A 21,382-nucleotide genomic window follows, 5' to 3' on the forward strand; every position below is an offset into this window, starting at 1 on the left:
CACACACTGTTCCGGACACAAGGCAGGGAAGACAGGCCTTCCCAACCCCCAAGTGCAATCTTGGCCTCATCACCAGCCAGCTAGCTTTGTAGTTTTGGGTAAGTCCTACCTCGTCTCTGGGCCTCAGTTTCCTCATCTGTACAATGAGTGCACGGGACCCGATCCTGAGGTTCCATTCTTTTTTTGGCATAGCACGAACACATTTATTTACTAACCAAAGGGATGATCCTAATTAAATCAACACTTTGAAATAGTTGCATGTAAAATGTTTGTGATAAAGATAACTGAACGCAGTAATGGAAAAAAAAAAAAAGGCAGTATGGAGATTTGTTCATTGAACTGAGCTTGTTCATCCTCACAGCTAATTCCTATCCAAAATGATGATGGAAATTTTACTCTACTTTTTCATAGACCCGAGTACAGGTAACATTGTTGATGACGCATTCCACCACTAATTTCCCATTTTCCAATTTTCTTGTGATTGTGCTTTCCTTCCCATCCCATTCCTGATGTTGAACCAATGCGCTGCCTGTGAAGTTGCAGACCGACTGAGTTTTTCTGCCATCAGCTGTAGTTTCTTCAAACTTCTCTCCCAGGTTCCATGAAAACTGGGTTGTTTTCAAAGTGCTCTCAGTTTTTAGGGTGAGGTTTTTGCCATCAGAAGAGATGATACAATCTGGTTTGGCCACTGCACCCACTTTTCGCAGAGCCATTGCCACTCCTGCTTCCTTCATGTATTCGTCAAAGCCTTTGCTCTCCACTAAGCGCCATCTTCCTACCAGCTGCTGAATATGGGTGTGGGCGGGCAGGCCGAGCTAGCAGAGCAGAGCCGGGTGTTGGGAAGCGTGGCTTGCCCTGAGGTTCCATTCTGATCTGATGCTCCAGGCTCTGAGTTGGGGGCCCCTCCCTACCCACCAAGCAGGACTCCGAGACCCAACGTGGGTGGCATCAGGTCCACCGTTCAGGGCATAGCCCTCCCTGATTGCCCCTGGGGCAGACACACTTGAGCACAGACATGCTCAGGCGGAGCCCCTGCAGAGATCCGTCCTCCCGCTCTGCGCTCTCCCAGGGTTAATTAGCCTGCAGCATCTACAGGGTTGCTTTCTCCTTTAATAGCCAATTAGATCTTGTTAGCGCTATTGTCATTTGTAGGGCAGTCACAGAGGTGCTCGCATCTTGCAGAAGTAGGTAGCCCGGATCCCTCTGCGGGTGAGGGAGAGCTAGAGAGGCCTGTGCCTGGAAAGGATGAGCACCGAGGGACGTCCCCTCAGGAGGAGAGCACCGCCAGGCCCCAGGGTGGAGGCCGGTGCTTTGCCAGTCCACAGGGCAGGGCTTTGGTGAGCGCTGTGGGGTCCCTCCGGCCCTTGCTGGTGCTTTGAAGGGGGGGGGCGGCCCACAGCAGGGTCCATGGGCAGCGGTCTGCACGGTGACCCCCTCTGTCAGCCCCACCAGGCCTCTCCGCAGGGCCAACCCACAAGCAGCCAGGCCGCGCTGCTCCTGACCCTGCATCTCATGCTGGTCACACAGGATGTCTGCCTGCTGCCGCTCCAGCTCAAAACAGGGCTCTGGCGGCGCGAACAAGGCAGGGCTGGCTCTGCCCGTCTCCACCTCCCCACCCACGGCCTCCTTCCAGGCCGGATCCTGTGGGCTGACCTCTCCTCCTCTTCTGCAGAAATGAAATTTCTGACAAGCATGGCTTTGAGTCCCCTTGGTGCTAAAGAGGTGATGTCTTGATGTGCCGAAGAAACTTCTCTCTGGCTTCGCAGGGAGGACAGGGTGAGCCGTTCTCACGGGGGCCGGAGTGAACTGTACATCTTGGATACGATCCCAAGGCCAGCCACGTAAGCCCCTTCACGGCAGGTCGTGGCAGCCACCCTGGCCGGAGGGAGAGCTGGGGCCTCTCGGGGAGAGCAGGCTGACCCCACGACAGGCCAGAAGGGGCGGGGGGCATGTCTCCAAGCACAAGCCCAGGGCCACCAAGCCCCTATTTACAGCTCCTCTGGGATCGGACAACAGCTGGCAAACTCACAGCTAGGAACACAGGTCGGCCACCTCTGTCTGCAGGCGCCGCCCTGGGCCTGGAGGAGGGGCTGCGGCGAGGGCTCTTAGCCAGGGGTCTCTGGGTTTCCTCCTGCGGGGACTGTGGACCATAAATAGCACAGGACCCTGACGGGAGACGGGAGGGATGAGGTCCAGAAGCGGCTTCAGATGAGGCTCAGGATCTTTCTTTTCTTGCCCCCCCCCTTTTTTTTTTAACCTTCCTAAACGCTCTGGAGGGGAAAAGGAAATAATCAGGTTCCTGTGATCAAGACTGAGGGTGATAAAGTAGGAAGAACTCCAACCGCAGGAGGGAACGGGAATCCTTAGGGGGAAGGCTGCAGGGTTTTATGGTCTGTGTTGCTCTTCTTTGCTTCTCGATCTTTTTTTTTTTTTTTTAAGGGAAACAAATTAAAGAACTTGGATTTTAATGAGGCTACAGAAAGATAAAAATTACCCCGAGTTTGTTGGCACGGGAATGGTCTCCAGGCCCCTTCTTCCTCCCCAGCCTCCCCTCCTGCGACCTCCAGGAGACCCACATGTCTGCCTCACCACACCTGAGTGACCTATGAATGAGGCTCCGGGAGGCTGGTGTTGGATGGAAGGGAGCTCAAAAAAAAAAAAAAAAAAAAAAAAAAAAAAAATCTCATCAATTTCTGGTTCTCAAAGTGTGTTCCCCAGAGCACCCCCAGGGGCCACAGCTGGATGTTGGGAGGTAGGGAGAAGGGAGCCCAGTCCCCAGCCCTGATGTCCCGCTTCGACCATAGTGGCTCAATTTGCACCTATGGGGATTCTGTGTGTGACTTTATTTGAACAAGACATTGAGCCACTAAAAACAAATTTGGGGGAAAAAAAAAACCAAAAACTCCAATCTGGTCTGATGATCTCATTTTACAGATAAGGGTGTCTGAGACTCTCCAAGTGGGGAAGAGCTCAGGTCACACAGCAAATGAATGGCAAATCTGAGACCCAAGCCAAGGTATCCTGACATTCAGTCCGTTGTTGTTCTGATGCTACCCTCCCTGCACCAACCGGGTTATCTGCTCTCGTGCTTTCCTCCGCTGCCAATGCCAAAGCGATGCTTCCAATCCAGACCCTCCTTCATGTTTCAGAGCTGTGTGTCCGGTGTTCGCTGGACGTCTCTACTTAGATGTCCGTGGACACCTGCTGTCCCCCACATCTGCTGCTCACTGTCTGCCCCTGCTGGATGCCAGCCTCCGTGGATGGGCCACGCAGCCACCCGAGCACCCAGGGGCAGCCCCAGGATTTTTACAGGAGGGAATAAAAGGCAGTCGGGCTGAAAGGGGGAATGGGGCTAGTGATTGTGTCTTATAGCTGAGTCTACACGGCAGGCACACTGCTTTTCCTTCGGTTATAGACCTAATCGGGGTGCCGAGGATGACTCAGCCCCTGCAGTCATCCAGAGGAGAAAATGGGAGACATCCTTACTTCCTCCTTCATGTCCACCGCCACCTCATCCAATCAAGGACCAAATCCTACCGAGCAGACCTCCAAAATGACTCCTTACTTCATCTTCCTTCCTCTACCTGCTCTACAAGACAGGTCCAGGCTTCCTCACCTCTCCTGTATCAGCTTGAGAGGGCAGGACTCTGCCTTTCTTACCTATCTCTGTATTCCCAACACTCTCCAAGTGCCAGACACAAAGCAGGTACTCGGTAAATATTGATTCAAAGGATGAACGGACAGATTGGTACTTGGACGGATGGATGGATGGACGGACAGATGGACTACTGTAAACTTCTCTTGATTGGTCTCTATTTGCAAATTTTATCACCCTCAAATATGCCTTCCACCTTACCACCAAGATGACTTAACTAAAATGTAAATTGCTTTCCTCACCTAAAACCCTCTTCAAGGGTTCCCTGATAATCCCAGAGTTCTTCGACACACATGACACACTGGGGCTCCACGACTTGGCCCTGGATTCCTCTCCAGTCTCACCTCCCTGACTGTCCTACTTTTTATTCCCCGGTGGCATATCCTTCTCCTTCACCTGACCCACTTTCAGGCTTCTTATAAACCCAGCTCAGGGGACATCTTCGTTAGAAACCATTCCTGTCTCTGCCGCCCCTGTTCTGGGCTGGCGGGTGCCTTGCCTCTGGTCCACGCCGCCGATCGCCATCCCTGCCGTTGCCAAACTGAGCTATCATGATCGGATCACGTGTCGTCTCTCCCACTAGACTGTTCACTCTTTAAAAACGAGTCTAGGTCTTACTCATGTGTCTCCCCAACGCCCAGCACAAAGACCAGCATAATGACCATAGCTGGGTTTGAAGTGAGGGCATGTGCCCCCCACGTGGCCTCAGAAATCTTCCCCAGAGCTGAGTGTGCTCTGGAGGGAGGGGGAGTCTCCACCATGGAAGAGCCAAGACTTTCCCTTGACATTTCCTGATGGGGCAGTGCCCTTGTGTGTTTACTCTTATGATGGGGTGAGGCAGGGAGGTGGCTGGGGGCACCAGAATAGTGATAGATCCTTCCTTACCTCCCACCAAGCGACAAGGAAGGTAGCCATTATACCCGGGACCACTGAACCTTGGCTGGTCGGCCATGCTGGACCATGATGTCCTCCCTCTGCTGCCTGGCTGGTCTCGGAGAGGATGGGATGGGAGACCCACCTCAGAGGGTCCATGCTCAGGCCAATCCAGTGCACAGGGCATAGGAGGGTACAGACACGGCGGCCCCGGTGGGAAGGAGGAAAAGGTTGGGTGCAGTGTCAACTTATGGGGGAAATTCCCAAACTCTAGGATTGAGAACGCTCTCCACCCAGCTCAGCAGTAGCGGTCGGGGTAGAACAATGATATCCCCAGTACGCCCTTCAGACCAGCGGCAGGGGAGCTGGAAGCACAGGCTTCCCACTGCATAAGAGGCAGGAAATAACTTGAGTTCAGGATACAGGAACAGGCATCAGGACTAAAGCAAGTGAGTTTGTCTTCTGGATCTTTTTTTTTTTTTTTCTCCTATCAGACCATGCCTGAAGAAAGACACTAGTCCCCCAGAATCTGGGTTTAATGAAGACAAAGGAAACAGAGTCCTCACCTTAAGGCTGCTCTGGGTTGTAACGTTCCGTTTACAAAACCCTCTCTCCCACTTTCCTGGAGGAGGCTGCATTGAGTGGAAAGAAAGGCTTTTTGGACTCATCTCATGACCTGAGTTCAAATCCCAGGTGTGCCATTTATTACCTATACGCCCTATAGGAAGTTATTTTACAATGTTGAGCCCCAGCTTCCCTAACTGCCAAAAGGAGACAGAACACATAACCTCATATGCTCGCGTGCAAATCATGAGCCACTGTATGTGGTGTGTCTTACACTGTGCCCGGGACATTACGGGCTCTGGGTACCTGCTGCCTTGCGCCTCCTTCTACCCTCAATCCTCCTAATCTCAGCTTCCACACCCTTAAAGACTCCTCGTCCCCATCGCAAGTCTAGGAAGTGGCCCACACGGAGAATAAGCCCATTGCACGGGAAGGGAAAGTTTAGGGTAGATGACTGGAGAATAGCGAGGCCAAGATAAAACAAGAAATACACAAGAGCATCATCGGGAGAAAGGAGCAAAAAAGCCTCCACAACAGGGGTCCCTGGCTGTCCCCCATTTGGGTCATTCTTGGAACACACTCTGAAGTTTGGGCTTTCCTGTTTTTAAAAGAAGCTACGGAGAGAGTCTGAATACAAAGGAAGGTAATAAAAATGATTAAAGGAATTAGAAGCCTTGACCTATAAAGGGAGGTTAAAGGCACATAATATGGAACCCAGAGAACCGGGACCTGCGAGGACATGATAACTTCCCATAAATATGCGAGACAGAGCCACATAAAAGAAGGGCAAGAATTATTTCAGGCAGCTTGGGACACCATTAAAAGAAGAAATGGCCTGAAACTAAAATAAGAGAAAGTTAAATCTGGACCTTGGGAACAACGGCTGGTCGGGGGAGTGGGGGGACACGCCGGCACCTGGCTGTTGGTGCCAAGTCATCAGAAAGCGAAAGCCACAGGTCCCAGGGCTGTTGTCCCTGTTTGGGAGAAATGGCCCCTTCGGGACCCATCTTGGCTGCTCAGAAGGTGTTCTCGCTCTCCACGCTGAACACCTGTTTCCAGGCACTCATGACAGGCAGGGCCCCAGCCTCAACTTCGCTCTGGAAATTCAGACAGGTGCAGCGAGGTCCTGCTGCGGCAGCTGGCCCAGCTGGAGGGAGCATGAGGCCAGGAGGCCAAGGTCACCAGTCTGAGCCCCGCGTGGGCTTTGCCAGGGTGGCAGTGGGAGGACATGCCAGACAGGATCTATCCCCACGGGTGCAGAGGTGCCTAAGAGCACAAGGACCATTCCCGAACACGCTGCTGTGGAGTATTATATGTGAATGCTACTCATACCCTTAACACGTTCTCTCAGAAGTGAGTGGGTTTTTTTTTTTAAGATTTTATTTATTTATTGGACAGACAGATCACAAGCAGGCAGAGGCAGGCAGTACGAGGGCAGGCAGTACGAGAGGGGGAAGAAGGCTCCCTGCTGAGCAGAGAGCCCAATGCACGGCTCCATCCCAGGATTCTGGGATCATGACCTGAGCCGAAGGCAGAGGTTTTAACCCACTGAACCACCCAGGCGCCCCATCAGAAGTGAGTGTTTTTATTCAGTGCTTCAACACCATGTAATAAAGTTTCTTCTGTGCCAGGAGGGTGGGGGGTTGCCTTCCACCTGAGGGCCTCAGGCCTTGGCCATGGCTGTTGAGGGCAGCCGTGGCTCTCCACTAGGGGTCTGGAGTGACTCCGGGAGCCGGCGCTGCCTGTGAGCATCTCCCCAACCTGTTTGCACAGATCCTCCCACTCAACCATAAATCCCTTTTACAGTTCTTCTCAAAGCTCACGTAAAATTTATCTTGCTTTCTGCCTGAAATTGACTAAAAGAAAAAACCTTTAATTACAATAAGAGACACCTGGAGCAAAACACATGGAAAGCCCATTCAATACTCATTTATTCATTTGATCAATAAATATTTATCGAGCACCGGGTACCCACAGGCATTGTGAGGCTGATGGAGGCTACAAGATGAAAGAGGCATTCTCCCTGCCTTCAAGGAGATTGCTGTGGTGTGGGTGGGGCTGCTGCGAATAGAGTACAAAAAGCCCTAAGACGGGCAAAATGTGAGCGCTTTTAACCAAAGAGCAAACTATCAGGTAACGTAGAGGAGAAATGACTCATTCTGATGGGGAAGATCAGGGACGTTTTCAGAGAGGTGGAGACATATGATCTGGGTCTTGAGTCGAGAATGGAATTTCATCGGGTGTAAGATTGCCAGGAACAAAGCTATGGGGGCAGGAGAATGCTGGTTGTCGACAGGAAGAGTGAGTGGCCCAGTAAGACCAGAGCAGAGAACAGGGCCCCCGGTAGGGCCAGGGAAGGTACAGAGGGAAGGGAAAAAGGGAGGGACGTTATGGTCAGATGGTGGAAGGACTTAACACACTAAAGACGATGTACTTTACGTGATAAACACGAGCAACCCTAGGAGGTTCTGGAGCTGTGAACAGAAGGGCCAGGTCTGTAGACCAGAAAGAAAACTTGGGTTTGACGTGTACAACACGCTCAGGAAGAGATCAGAACCAGGGGGAAGGTTCTCCCAGGCAAGGGGTCAGAAAGACCCAATCAGGGCAATGGCAGAGACAATGGGAATTCTGTTTCTGCAAAATGCTGGGCACGTTATGGTTACACTAGAGCACCCCATTTCCTCAACCTGTTCCTTCTGCTGGGAGTGTCTTATACCCCCATCCATCCGGCTCACTTCGGAGGTCAGCTGACACGTTTCCTGGTTCACCCAAGCCCTGTCCTGCTCTGGGCTCCACCCAGCACCTAGCACCCTGTTATTTGTCATCTGTGTTACTTGTCAACCTCCACCATCAGACTGTGAGGTCCTCAAGAGCTGGACTTTGGTCTTCTTTATCTCTGTATTCCCGTGACCTAGCCCCGACTGGGCATGACCACGGAGCACACTCTGTGCATATGGTTTCTCTCTTTCTTTCACACCCACACACACAAGCACACTCCACTGGGGTACACGTAGGGGCTGGTCCCATGTCCAGAGACTCTCCACCATCCCACCCTCACTGTGAACCCCATCGCCCTATTTCCAGTATAAATTATCCTGCCTAGCTTCTCTCCACCCCATTAAAATATGATGAATTGTTTTTAGCTCTCATGCAGGACTCCATATTGGGTTATCTGGGCTGAAACACAATCTGCTTGCTGATATCAAAATGCCGCTGCTCACCCGGGGGATTAACACTCTGACAAAATCATTAGAAACCTGATGGAGTGGCGAGGCTTCCAGAGCTTGCCGAACGCTCATTCCTCAGCCTAATGAATGCCTTCCTTCCGGGCACGTGCTTACAACCCATCCATTTCCCTGCTTCCTTCTGGCCAGGCAGTCCAGAGACTCTAGTAAATGCCTCAAGGAAGGGTCACCCCCAGTTGGCTGGGCCACCTATCGAGACCCCCAGGTAAGAATTACCCTTGTAATTCTGTGGGTTTTATAGGTTAATAATAAACATCTGTTTCTACTTCCAGGTAGGATGGGATAGTTTGTGGCACATCAATACTTGCACGGAGACCAAGTAGAAATGCTAAATAAAACACAATAATCATCTGTTTTAAGGCACCACAGACCTGCTGGAGTAACAGGGATCAAGAGAGGACAGGATGACAGAGAGCGGAAATTGTGGGGGAGTGAGCCGATGTTCTGTAGCTGCGTCTAACCTGGAGAGATTTGCCATTGCTGGGCACAGGATGAGAGGCTGGGAGTCTGGGCTTGGCCCTGGCATAGGGCTGCTGCTAGGGGACAAAGAAAGGCAGGAGAGCCTCTGGCAGACTTAGCACTACAAAGAGGAAATTAGAAATGTAAGGGGCCTCAAATGTATGGCCAGTATTCCCCTGAGGTCATCTACAGAATTCTAAAGCTGAATGGAACAGAAGGACAAAAAACAAACAAACAAAGAAACCTTAGCGGAAAGCCTCTATAAAACAGATTTTCTTGCCATCTCAACGTGCTGAGGAGAGAAGACTAGAATCAGGACCCAGCAGAAAAGGCAACTAGTGAACACACTAGGTCCCCAATTAATGCTGGCTATTTCCTCAGAAAGGGGTGAATTAGAAGTAGATTAAACCTTATCAAAACACAACACAGGTGGGACTCAGTTCAGTCTTTAATTAGATTAATATCATTGGTTGTACTCTGCCTAACAAAAAGTAAATCCTCTCTTGAAGGTCACAGTATCTACAGTCTATACGATGTCTGGCATTAAAAAAAAAAAAAAAAAAGTATTAGGTATGCCCAGACGTAGAATAATATGACCAAAATCCAAGAGGGAAAAAAACAACAACAACAAAAAAAAAACCAGACGATAGAAACAGACCCATAGGTGATCCAGATATCAGAGTTAAAAGGACTTTGTGATAACTTTGTTCAAAAATGGTAAGAAATTGTAGAAAACAGATGAAAATAAAGAATGTCACCAGAAAATTAGAAATTATAAAAAGAACCACCTGGAAATTTTACAAGTGAATAATAATAAATGTCTTAAAAACTGGCGGTTTACAAAAGGAACATGGTAAAGTGGGAAAAGCACTGGGACCCAAGAGTAAAAAGGCCACAGCTGTGGTCCCTGGCTCTGCCTGTATCTATCTAAGAGAGCCCAGGAAGTCACTCAAACTTCTCTGAGCTTTGGTTTCCCCATTTGTCAAATACAATAGAGAGCTACTCTGTCTACCTCAGGGCACCAAGAAATTATAATGCAATAACATACATGAAAGCTCTTTATAAATTACCAACTGTTATACAAATAGAAGTTACCATTATTATAATAGTCTGACATCAATTCAAAACCGAGTGTTTCTGCTCCATCACCAGAAGGATTTTATGACTCTGATAGGTGATTAGCGTGCCCCTGACTAATGCCCACATTGTCACAAAGGGTCTTGACCTGAGAAAGCTAAGAGAGGAATAATAATAAAACAGCCAATGCTCAGTTAGGGTGGGGTTGAGTATTCACTCGTTGGGTTATCTCCAGACAATCGAAAATCCTAACCTAGCTTCTCCCACTGCTCAGCAGGCTTCTGGATCATCTCCTTCATTTTCCAGATGGTGCATGCTGATGGAATGCAAACCCACATTAATGTACGCCAGACGAAACATAATCAGCAAGGTAAATCTGAATCTCAAATACCTCACTACCTTCCAAAGCCAACAGCAGTAATGTCGAGACAGTCTGTTATTTTGATTCTACACCCTCCGCTAGTATATGTAATGAAGAGTAATGGATTAACTTCCACCTGTAAAGGCAATGCAGCCCGCCCCCCACCAGCAGGACATCTGAGCTTCCAGGATGTGGAATGGATAGGCACTGTGCTAGGCCTTTTAGAGAATAAAGCTATTGTAAGGTCATAGGCTGGCCTGAGTGGAGCTTTTAGTCTCATAGGGAAGATGTCACGTAACCAAATAATTACAATACAAGGTATAAAGTGACATCAGAGTGACAGTTAAAGTAGTACAGGAATTTTGTGGAAAAGCTGATTCAGGCCCGAGTTGATCACAGACTTGGCCAAGGTAGCAACAGATCTTGCCCTGAAAGATAGCAAAACTGGAAAGAATCTGAGCAGAGGGAAGAGTTTGAGCAAAGACACAGAGCTAAGAGAACACCAGATGGGTACCAGGAATTGAGTTCAGTTCGACAGAGGTATCAATCACGAGGAAAAATGTTTCTAAAAAAGAATCTAATATTTATTAAGCACTTACTATGTGTTACCCTTTTATATCCATTATCGCAACTGGACTTGGAAATAATCCTTGGAAGGATGTACTATTCATCTCGTTCTGTAGAGGTAAAAGGAGACTCAAAAGCAAATTAATTTACCTGTGATCCTTCAGCTGGCACATGAAGAGGAGGACTCAGATACAAACGTGTTTAGCTCTACAGCGCATACACTCCCTGTCTGAGGGTCACCTCACTGACCCACCACCTGAGTGGTGCTGTTGCACATGCGGGACCTCCTGCCCCCAGCTGGAGCTGCAGAGTTGTAGGATTGCAGATAACCTGGAGGCTGTTTACACAGAGATGGTATTTTCAGCCACAGAGTGGACAAGGCAGCCCAGAAAAGGTAAGGGAAGTATAAAGGGCTCAAGAAAGGAGAAGAACCAGAAAAGAGACAAAGAAAGAGTCAGGAGTAAAAAAAAAGTGAGGAGTCAGGAGAAGGATGACCCTGGTCTAATGGAAACCATGATCAACAAAGATCTAAATGGAAATTGAGATCAGAAAGGAAGAGGTAGTCAAGACTCTACTAGTCACAAAGAGGTAAAAAAGGATGAGGATGAAGACCAAGAAAGCACCATTTGGTTGGCAGCACCATTTGTTTGGCGGCATTCTTTAAAAGAAGATTCAACAGAACAATTTCATGGAGAGAGGAAAGCCTACAGAGGGATGTATGCATGGTGAGAAAGCTGGTCTGAACCAAAGACATGGTCACACCCGAGGCAGAGCTTCCAAAACTTTCCTGATGGCAGAGAGCTTCTGGGCATATTTATCAAAAAATATGAATTTCCAAGTCTTGTCCCTGTCCCACCAGTCAGAATTACCAGGGAGGAGAGTCTGGGAAGCAGCCCAAAAGATTCCTCTTTCTTTTAAGTAGGCTCCAACGCAAGGCTTGAACTCATGACCCTGAGATCAAGACCAGAGCTGAAATCAAGACCTCAACTGAGATCAAGAGTCAGACGCTTAACCAACTGAGCCACCCAGAGGTCTCCAAAAGATTCTTAAATCACCAGGACTATTTCAGTGTTTCTCAAACTTGAATGATCGTGAGAATCACCTGGGGATTTGGTTACACTGTAGATACTGGTTTTGCGGGTCTGGGGTGGGGCTTGAGGGTCTGCATTTTAACATACTCCCAGGTGATGTCAATGCTGCTGGTCTGAGAACCATGTTCCCAGTGCGTGGGGAACAGGACATATTTTTAACGACAATGGAGCAGACCAAGGCTTACTTGTCCCAGACAGGTAGGTAACAACACCTGAATCGTGGCAGCTTTTGTCTTTCTACCGCCTGAGAACCGGGTTCCTGGCTCCTTTCCACACTCACCAACAGATGGCAGCAGATCTAACCGTCATGTTCCATGGAAGAGCAGATTCCATTCCATTCCATCTGGACTCCCTACACGCCATCAAGAGCACCCTGTATTCACTCTCCCAAGATACATAATTGGATCAGGTGAGCACAGAAAAGCTTCCCTTGACCACTTCAGTATAGCGAGGGTGACTTCTCCCTCTGCTAGGCTCATACCATATATGATCTCTACTGCTCATTGGGCACTTAAGATATGTTTTGTCTCACGATAGTTATTAGATTGTCTGGCATGGTTCTTCAATTTTTGCTATGTGTCAGTATTGTCTCCACAAGCTCTCAGAGGTCAGGGATCAAATACTACTCTTTTTCTTCTGAATCTTGATGTGCGGTTTGCTCATAATATTGAGTATGAATATTACTCATATTCATGTAATATATAATTTTGTTACATATTACATGTAATATGTAACTTACATTTAATTAATGTTAAATTAATTAAATGTAAATTTCATTAATTAAATTAAATGTTTTTTAATCAACTGCATATGCTATTTGTTTCACTCTTTCTTCCCAGGAACAAAGAATGCTTACCAGAAAGTGTTCATGGTCTGGAAAAGTTCTGTTCATACTTGCAAGTCTGCATTCATGATTTATCCCTTGAGAATCGTCCAACACATCACTAGGGGAAACTTCTCCTAGCCTGGCAAACAGAGACTCCAGGGCTAACATTTACTTTATCCAGGACGGGATGGGAAGCCACAATGCAGGACATAGTATCCGCTGGTCACCAAAAGAGAGACTGGTTTTTTGAGACAATTGTTTGTTTTTCTATGGTTAACCCAGCATCATTAGCTAATATGCTTCTCAGACACAAAATTCACAACTTTCTATTCTTTCTTGCTGGTTAAAATATTTTGACTGGTTGAGACTCATACTTTAGTTGGTTTGGTTTTTGGTTCCTTTTTATGTAGGCGCCACACCCAGTGTGGAGCCCAACCTGGGGCTTGAACTCACCACCCTGAGATCAAGACCCGAACTGAGATCAAGAGGCAGATGCTTAGCCAACTAAGTCACCCAGGTGCACCTCATGTATACTTTAGCTTTGTGATTTATTGTGGATTCACTAGACTAGGTGTATTTTGCCAAACGCCCTGTGAGCCCTGATCATCCTTCTTTTCCGAGCAAACATTTCAGGTTGCTCAGTTGTAGGTCCTCCACACTCTTCTCTCCCTAAAAGACTAATAATTATGCCCATATTCATATCTCCATCCAAGACCTCCCTTCTAAATATCACATTATTTCCATTTGACTCCCTGACATCTCCACTTGGATGCCTACAGAATTCCCTGTTTCCCAGATGGAATCCTTCCTAATGTACCCTTCCTAACCCTCTTCCCCAACCAGGGTTGCCCCCTCCCATTAAATGATCCCTCTGACTACCGAGCTGCTCAAGCCAGAAATCAGATCATTCCTGAGTTTTCCTTCATCGTCCACATCAGTCTACAACCAAGACTGGTCGATTCAACTTCGAAAAGATCTGTTCACCTCTCACCATCTCCACTGTCATCCTCCTAATCTAAGCCAACCTCAGGCCATTATCATCTCCGGATTATTCAATGGTACCCAAAACTATGTTCTGATCTTTCAACCCATGTGTTCATTTGCTCGTTCAACAACTGATGGCATATCTCCTCTGTGTTAGTCGAAAGAACAGGAGAAGTTCCGGAAACACCCATAAGCAAACCTGCTACAGTAGAGGTATTTATTTTTGCTTAAGGATTTTATCTATTGGGTTGCCTCCGTGGCTCCATGGGTTAAAGCCTGTCTTCAGCTCAGGTCATGATCCCAGGGTTCTGAGATTGAGCCCAGGGTCCTGGGATCAAGCCCCACATCGGGCTCTCTGCTCAGTAGGGAGCCTGCTTCCCCATCTCTCTCTCTGCCTGCCTCTCTTAAAAAAAAAAAAACAAAAAACAAAAACCTTTAAAAAATATTTTATTTATTTGACTGAGAGAGAGAGAGCACATACACAAGTGGGAAGGAGGGGCAGAGGGAGAAGCAGACTCCCCACTGAGCAGGGAGCCCAAAGCAGGGCTTGATCCCAGGACCCTGAGATCAGGACCTGAGCCGAAGGCAGACAGTTAACGGATAAGTCACCCAGGCACCCCTACATTAAAGATATTTATAAGGTATGATGATGCAGAAGAAGGGTCTGAGCACTAGGACGGAGCAGAAAATGTAACAGGGAACACCGCATGGGACACATGACATTTAAACTTCGTTTTAGAGGATTTTGGACAAAAGCCTTCTGGGTGTGGTGGCAAATAGAAAAGTAGGGCACTTTCGGGACGCATTAAGCACAGCCCAGAGTTGGGAGAGGAGGTGGCGATGTGACCGGTGGGGTAGGCAAGGACCAGAGAACATGGGGTACTACCATGAACTGGCCTGTGTTCCCCTGAAATTCATATATTGAAACCCTCACCCCTTATATGTCAGAGCGTGACTATATTTGGGGAGATGGCCTTTAAAGAGGTGAGAAATTAACATGAGGTCATTAGGGCATGTCCTCATCCACTCTGACTGGTGCCCTTATACCAAGAGGACATTCAGACGCACAGAGACACACCAGGTGTGCACATGCACAGAGGAGAGACCACGAGAGGCGATGGTGAGAAGGTGACCATCTGCCAACCAAGGACAGAGGGCTCAGGAGAAACCCAACCTGCCAACACCGGCAGCTTGGACTTGCAGCCTCTGGCCCATGAGGAAATACTTTTCTGTCATGCAAGCGACCCCGTCTGCGGTTAACTGGTGATGCCAGGCCTCGCAAATTGTTACGGCTACTATCAACGTGCACGTGAGCTGGGACCTTATCCTGGAGGTAACAGGCAACCCAGAAGGGGTTTAAGCAGGGAAAGGACTCTTAGTCCATCTATCGGTCCCCGTACACAATGTGGGAGCTGTGTCAGGAACCAGAAGTACGGTCCAATGGCTTATCTGCAGAAATGACATTTTACAGGAGGGACAAACAGGAGTTGCCCCCCCCCAAAAAAAGAAAGAAAAAGAAAAGGGCAGCAGGCGAATACTAGTCTTTTAGACAAAGAGAACAGTGTGTTGAAGCCCCTAACACAGGAAGGCTCTGGGCACGCTGAAGAAACAGACACCAGGTCAGAGTGGGCAGAGCTGGGGGAGACATGAGGATGGAAGGGGTCAAGTCTAGCTCATGCTTCCTAGGCCTCCAAGGCAAGCGTGTCCCCTCTCCGGAGAATTCTCCTGGAAATTTCTTGGCCAACTGGAAGGGGCTGCTGGGGGCAGAAGCTGAAGCCACAGCCTCTGGTCACTGCCATCTTTCTCCTTCCACGCGCAGCCAGGGAAGCCCTCCCTGAGGCCCAGCTGTCTGCCCATCAACGCCAAGGTGACACCACCAAATGCATTTCTTCCCAGCCAGTGCTCCCGGAGACACCCAGGATTTGCATTTCAATTTGACTCCTTTCAGATGATTCCAGCCAAAGCTTGGAAATCGCTCCCCCTGTCATTCTCTCTCTGTGGTCCTGTTTTCCCTTTTCCCCTCCACCCCTGCGGAGGGCTGTTTTCTTCCTTGACATCCTGCTCCTTGATGCAGAGAAAAGTCATCTTTAACAGCAGTTTTATTGCCCAGTGATATTAACACAATGAAGGAAATCACGGCTAATTTTTATGAATTATCTCATCATCTGCAACTAATTAACAGCTGCTCCAAGAGAAGGTGATAGGCTTCCCCTCCGAGCCCACTCCTGCCCGCAAGGAGGGTCCTCTGCTGGGGACGGGCACTTCCTCTCCAACAGCGCTCCCCCCCGCCCCGCCCCCGCACCCTCCAGTTCTGCACCTTCCTGCCTGCCCCAGCCTGGAGAGGCAGCACCGGGCTGACAGTCACACTCTGTGGTCTCTAGGCAGCCTGTGACGAGGATGATTTAGGTTAGCTGGAAACTTTATTAAAATCCAATCTAAGTGGGCCGCCGCTGTGCTCTGTTCTCATTACCCTCCCTCTCCAAAATCAGGCCTTGGCCTCTGTGCCATGCTGAATGTGTCTATAAAACGGAGTGAACAGGCAGCCAACAGCTAAATGGCACTTAATCAGGGGATAATCTGGGCCCAGGTGGACAGTAAATACTTGGAGGGGCTGAATGAAGAGACGGAGGGGAGAGGAAACGGCAGAGGGGGACGAGGACGGGGAGGTTCATGTGCATCTGTTGCAGCCTCAGGAGAGGGAGAGGAACTGCCAGAAGCCCAGGACTTCTGGCTGGAGGTGAACCTGGGGGACCACGGCTTGAGAAACGGAGGTCCAGAGAGGGGCTGTGACCCTGAGAGGCAGCAGTGCCACAGCCGGCGACTCATTCTCATTCTGGGCTTTCCTCCCAAGCCCCGAGCTGCCCCACTCGCAGCTCCTGGACTGGCTCTCTATTCCTCCTCCAACCTGACCTGACTCTGTGGGAACCCTCTCCTCCAGCAAACCCCAGGCAGCAGCTGGCTGTGTCTGCAGGGATGAAGGGAAGGGCACTGAGGGAAGAGGAAGAAGGGTGACAAAGCCTGAGGTCAGCCCACCCCATGGCGCAGGGGCGCCTCCCCGGGGGGGGGGGGGGAATCGGGCATCAGAGCCAAGCAGGGCAGGGGGCCTCTGAGATGCTGGGCCGAGCATATACCATCTCCAAAGGTCAAACGCTTCCTGCAGAGTATCCCACTATAACTGGAAAGGCTGGAGACTGGCACGTCATAATGACAGGGAGGATGAGGGCACGGGGAGGGCGCTCCTGAAATCCCCCCTCCCCCCACCCCAAGTCTCTTTCCCTCCCTTCCAAACTCTGAGACAGCCAGTTCACAGCCTCCCTCCTCCCCCCGACAACAAGAATGTTCCAGGCTCTTTGCTGTTCTATTTCGAGATGCATAACTTAGCTCATTTAGTCCCTGTTTCCTAACCCAATGTCCCCATTTTCAAAGCCAGTGGGTATACCGTCCCACATGGAACAAACACGTCCCCCACAGCAGCCCCGGATCAAATGAGTCATCCATTTACTCATTCCTTCCGCCAGTGTTTGTTTACCACCTGCTATGAGCAAGGCCAAGGGAGTGCAGGTAAAAAGAGAAATCCGTGCTTACAACTCCCATCGCCATGTCCCCGTGAGTCACACACATCCTGGGAAGTGAAGCACGGGAGAGGCCAAAGTCCTTGACATGGAAAGGGTGGTCAGGCGGGTGACCCAGGAGGAGCTCGGAGGTCAACAAGGCCTTGAATGTGAATAAAATCCCACTAGCCCGTAAGGTGAGAGAGTGAGCGTTTCAGGCAGGGGGGCCGAGGCCCAGACACCTGACGGGCAAGCATGTTCTGGAGACCCCTGTGTGTCTAGCAGGTGGGAGGCGTGCTAGTGAGCGGCTACGGGGCAGGGTATGGGGAGGAGGGAGTGAAACTGAACAATGATGCCATCTAGAAGGTCTGCAGCCTGCCTGTAATGGCTCCGGATACCCTGGAAAGAAGTTCGCACTTTCTTCTAGAAAGATGAAACTGGGAAACACTCGGGAAGTGAGAGGTGACAGCGAGGGTGGCCAGGGCCGGGAGTGGTAGCAGTGGGCGTGGGGTCACTCAGTGAGTCAAGCTCTCCTCGCAAGGCGGGTCCTGCTCCCCTCAGACGCCCGTGGGGGGATGTCTTGGCTCTGGATCCTGGTGCATCCGGGTCTGAAGCCCCCAGGACCCTGCCACGTGCCTCATTCTTGGATGCCATGCCCCACAGCTTAGGCAGAAGGGGGTCCCGCTGTCTGAGTAAACGTTTACCCAGCACCCCGAATGGCGCCTTCCCTGCCCCTCCCCAAGTGGCCCCCCAGGTCTGTGTCAGGTGGGTGGGCTGTGTCCCGGGGCTAGAAGCTCATCCTGAGAGCTCCTCAAGCACCATGGGAGAGCAGAGAGAAGCCACCAACTCCGGTCTCCACACTCTGCTGGGCTCCAGGGACAAGAAGCTCTCCATTACCTTCCTGAGCTGTTCAGTCAAGAAATCAAGCTTCATCAGAAGAGGAGAAGGGTACTGGTTTTGAATCTGGGCAGGATGGTACAATGGGCATACAGTCTCCTGAGGCAGACAGGGCTCCAGCCTCACACCAGCTGTGGGACCTGGGGTATGTTATTGAACTTCTCACAGCCTTAGCTTTCTCATCTCTAAAATGGGCCTGATGATAGGATTAAATAAATTTTTTAAAGATTTTATTTATGTATTTGACAGACAGAGATCACAAGTAGGCAGAGAGGCAGGCAGAGAGGGGGGGGGGAAAGCAGGCTCCCCACTGAGTAGAGAGCCCGAGGCGGGGCCTGATCTCAGGACTTCGAGATCATGACCCAAGCCGAATGCAGAGGCTTCAACCCACTGAGCCACCCAGGCGCCCCAGGATTAAATAATTTTGATCAGCACCGTCCCTGGCATGCAATAAATACTTACTAAATGTTGCTATTATTATAAGGCTAGATATTTCTGCCCCCCCAAAACCCAAATCTCACCCCAAACTCTTCTTCCCTTTTAGAGTGTTTCTTCTCACTCCCATCCCCACTCCCTCTACTTCAAAGAATTGCCCCATTTTATAAAAATGTCTTCGGTGAGGAGGGGCTTGCCCTGTCTTTGGGGCCACCTGCCAAGCCTCCCTCTCCATTCTCCTTCCCCTGGGGCCCCACGCTGATCTTACACAGCAAGCAATCTCTGGGCCTCTCCTTGGTGGCTTCCAGGAAAAGCAACACCCGGTACATTTAACAGGGCTGAATAAATAGCGATCATAATATATGTTCAGCCATTAGCTGCATAAGTAATCAAAGATCACTGCCATATGATTCCTGGTTAACCATCATTTGAAACCTAATAAATAAGTGACTATAAATAAAGGCAGCACGCAGACTCGTCCCCTCTGAGTGGCGCAGCCTCTGCTCTCATTTTTAGCCTAAAGGTGCCTCCAGCGCTAGTCCTATGGTTCAATTTCAAGTCTATTTCTCTCTCCCAAATGTCCACAAAGGAAGCCGGCAAGGGTAGGACCAGGAGGAGGGCTCAGGGGCAGCATCTGCCTTCTGCTTCCTTGAAGAAACTGAGTTGTCCCAGCGACCCTGGGGGCGGGGGGGTGGGGAACATTCTTCATGCCCACCTTCTCCCCACACCTCTCCCTGGGGGCTTCGTGGTGGGCAGCAGGGCTGGGGGCAAGAAAGGGAGGTGCCTGGTGTGGAGGACAGAGCACAGGGTTGCAGCCAAAAAACTCTGGGTTCAAATCCTGGGTCCTCTAGGGTCTGCATGAGTGACCTTAGTCTCGCCGAACCTCAGTTTCCATCCCTAAATACCAGCCATTATCAACCCTACTTCTGGATATTGTTGCAAAATGTTAAGTACATAAGCCATAGGAAGTGACGGGCACATATCAGACTCTCAGTAAACGCGAATGTCATTCTATCTCCTGCGCTGAGGCCCTTGAAAGGGCTGGTCCACCACCCTTGCATCAAGCCCGCTTGAGATGGAAGCAGGAGAGGCATCAAGAAGTGCAAACGAAACCCAAAATGCCAGTGTGCGCGCGGTCCCTGGATCACCATGTCCCCACTGCTTGCTGAGCCTTCGGCACTGGATGCCTCCCTGTTTCCTACTGCCCCATGGTTCCTTCGTGTCTGCGAGTCCTGCCCTCCCATATTTAGAACGTTAACAACATGTGCTTTGTCCTGTGTGTCCCACAGAGGTGGGCCCCCTGCAGGGCACTGTCAGCATTCAGTAAGTACCCGGGGATGGAGGGACAGGCTGGACCAGCTTCCAGGTCTCCTAATTCCTTGCTCTGAGCAGCACCTTCCTATATCATGGTGCTCCTCAAACCACTAGAAGGATCTGTCCCTTTCTGGAAGGATGACAGGCAGAGTACAAGACAGTCTGCTGAGACCCCGGGGGACATTATTGTCTCCGGGCCCTGTGGCAGGAAATAAACACATCACTCCAAGCCAAGCCCAGCAAAGCCCACGTGACACGCCCTCAGATAACACTCAGCTTGTAGGTTATTCCTTTAGAACCCTGACGCGTTAAATCAACATGATGAAGGGCTTCCCGTTACACAGTCTCTCTCTCTGTCTCCTGGCTCTCTCTCCCTACACGGTACAACCGCAGGCACAGTCAGATGGCTGTCCTCTCGTGTTCTCTGTACCAATCAAGGAAATGCACTGGTTTAGGTGGTCTGGGTTGCCTGGTTCTCCTGCAAAATGGTTGACCGTAACAGGAGTCAGGCAGCTCCGGCCAAGGTTTAGACTGGAAACAGTTTCCTAGTGCATGCACAGCCCCCTGCACGAGACACTGCTCGTGAGAAGGCTTCCGAGTGGCTCAGCCTCCCATCTTGGAGGCCATCCAAGCAGAAGAGCAGAATAATGGCCCCAAGGACGCCCACTGCCTACTCCCAGGAGCCTGCGAATGCGTTACCTTCCATGGCAAAAGGGGCTTTGCAGATGTGATTAAGGTTACAGACCCTGAGATGGGGAGATCATCCTGGATTATCCCAGTAGGCTCAATATAATCTCCTGAGTTCTTAAAATCAGGGAGCCTTCCCTGCCTGGGCTGCCGTGTGACAAAGACTTGACCCCAGCTCTGAGGAGGGAAGAAGGGGGCCACGAGCCAAGGGATGCATCAGACTCCAGAAGCTGGGAGCAGCCTTAGCTGACAGCCAGCAATAAAACGGAAACCTTGATTTTATAACCGCAAAGTACTGAATTCTGCCAAAAACTCAAATGAGCAGGAAACAGACTTTCCCCTAGAGCCTCCGAAAAGGATACAGCTCTGCCGACACGGTAGTTTTTGCCCAGCAAGAGCCGTGTTGGACATCAGAATTACAGACTGTAAGATAATGAATGTTTCTTGGTGAAGCCACTAAATTCATTGTAATTCATTACGGCAAGCAATGGAAAACTACAGTAATAATAATTATGATTATTAACTATGGTAATAATAATTAATAGAACTACTGATAACTATTATTTATTGACCTATAAATTATCAGGCACCATGCTAGCTATTTTGCGTAAGTTATCACACATAAACCTCAACAATCATCCAGGGTAAGTAACATCACTCCCCTTTTATAGGAGAAAACAGGCGCCAAGTAATTTGTCCAAGGTCACATGCTGAAACTATAATTCAGTTCCAACACTGTTTGTCAATAAAGCCCATCCCCATTCTACTACCCTATGACAACATCCAAACATTAGGC

The 21,382-nt window shown here is 49.7% G+C and overlaps 2 protein-coding genes across 2 annotated transcripts in view; both read right to left on the minus strand.

The window, feature by feature from the left end:
• The window catches only part of GRIK4 (glutamate ionotropic receptor kainate type subunit 4), a 417,952-nt gene that overhangs the window by 260,224 nt on the left and 136,346 nt on the right, over nt 1-21,382 (minus strand). The gene's annotated exons all lie outside the window — the stretch shown is intronic.
• Nucleotides 224-4,180, minus strand: LOC123948119 (fatty acid-binding protein 5-like). The gene is made up of 3 exons (XM_046014588.1): nt 4,155-4,180; nt 1,450-1,666; nt 224-815 (listed from the first exon to the last, which is right to left on the minus strand). The coding sequence occupies exons 1-3, from the start codon at nt 4,178-4,180 to the stop codon at nt 393-395; spliced, it is 666 nt and encodes a 221-aa protein (XP_045870544.1). The 3' UTR covers nt 224-392.

Source organism: Meles meles, chromosome 8 (assembly GCF_922984935.1).
Source record: "Meles meles chromosome 8, mMelMel3.1 paternal haplotype, whole genome shotgun sequence".
In the NCBI taxonomy this organism is placed as follows: domain Eukaryota; kingdom Metazoa; phylum Chordata; class Mammalia; order Carnivora; family Mustelidae; genus Meles; species Meles meles.

Bases quoted from the DNA above. Each gene is read 5' to 3' on its own strand.
- LOC123948119 (XM_046014588.1), bottom strand. From the start codon at position 4,180: ATGGCGATCGGCGGCGTGGACCAGAG. The intron at 1,667-4,154 runs GCAAGGCACCCG...TCATTTCTGCAG, and splicing joins ATCGGCGGCGTGGACCAGAG to AAGAGGAGGAGAGGTCAGCC. The intron at 816-1,449 runs GTGGGGCTGACA...CTGCTCTGCTAG, and splicing joins TGGCCCTGCGGAGAGGCCTG to CTCGGCCTGCCCGCCCACAC.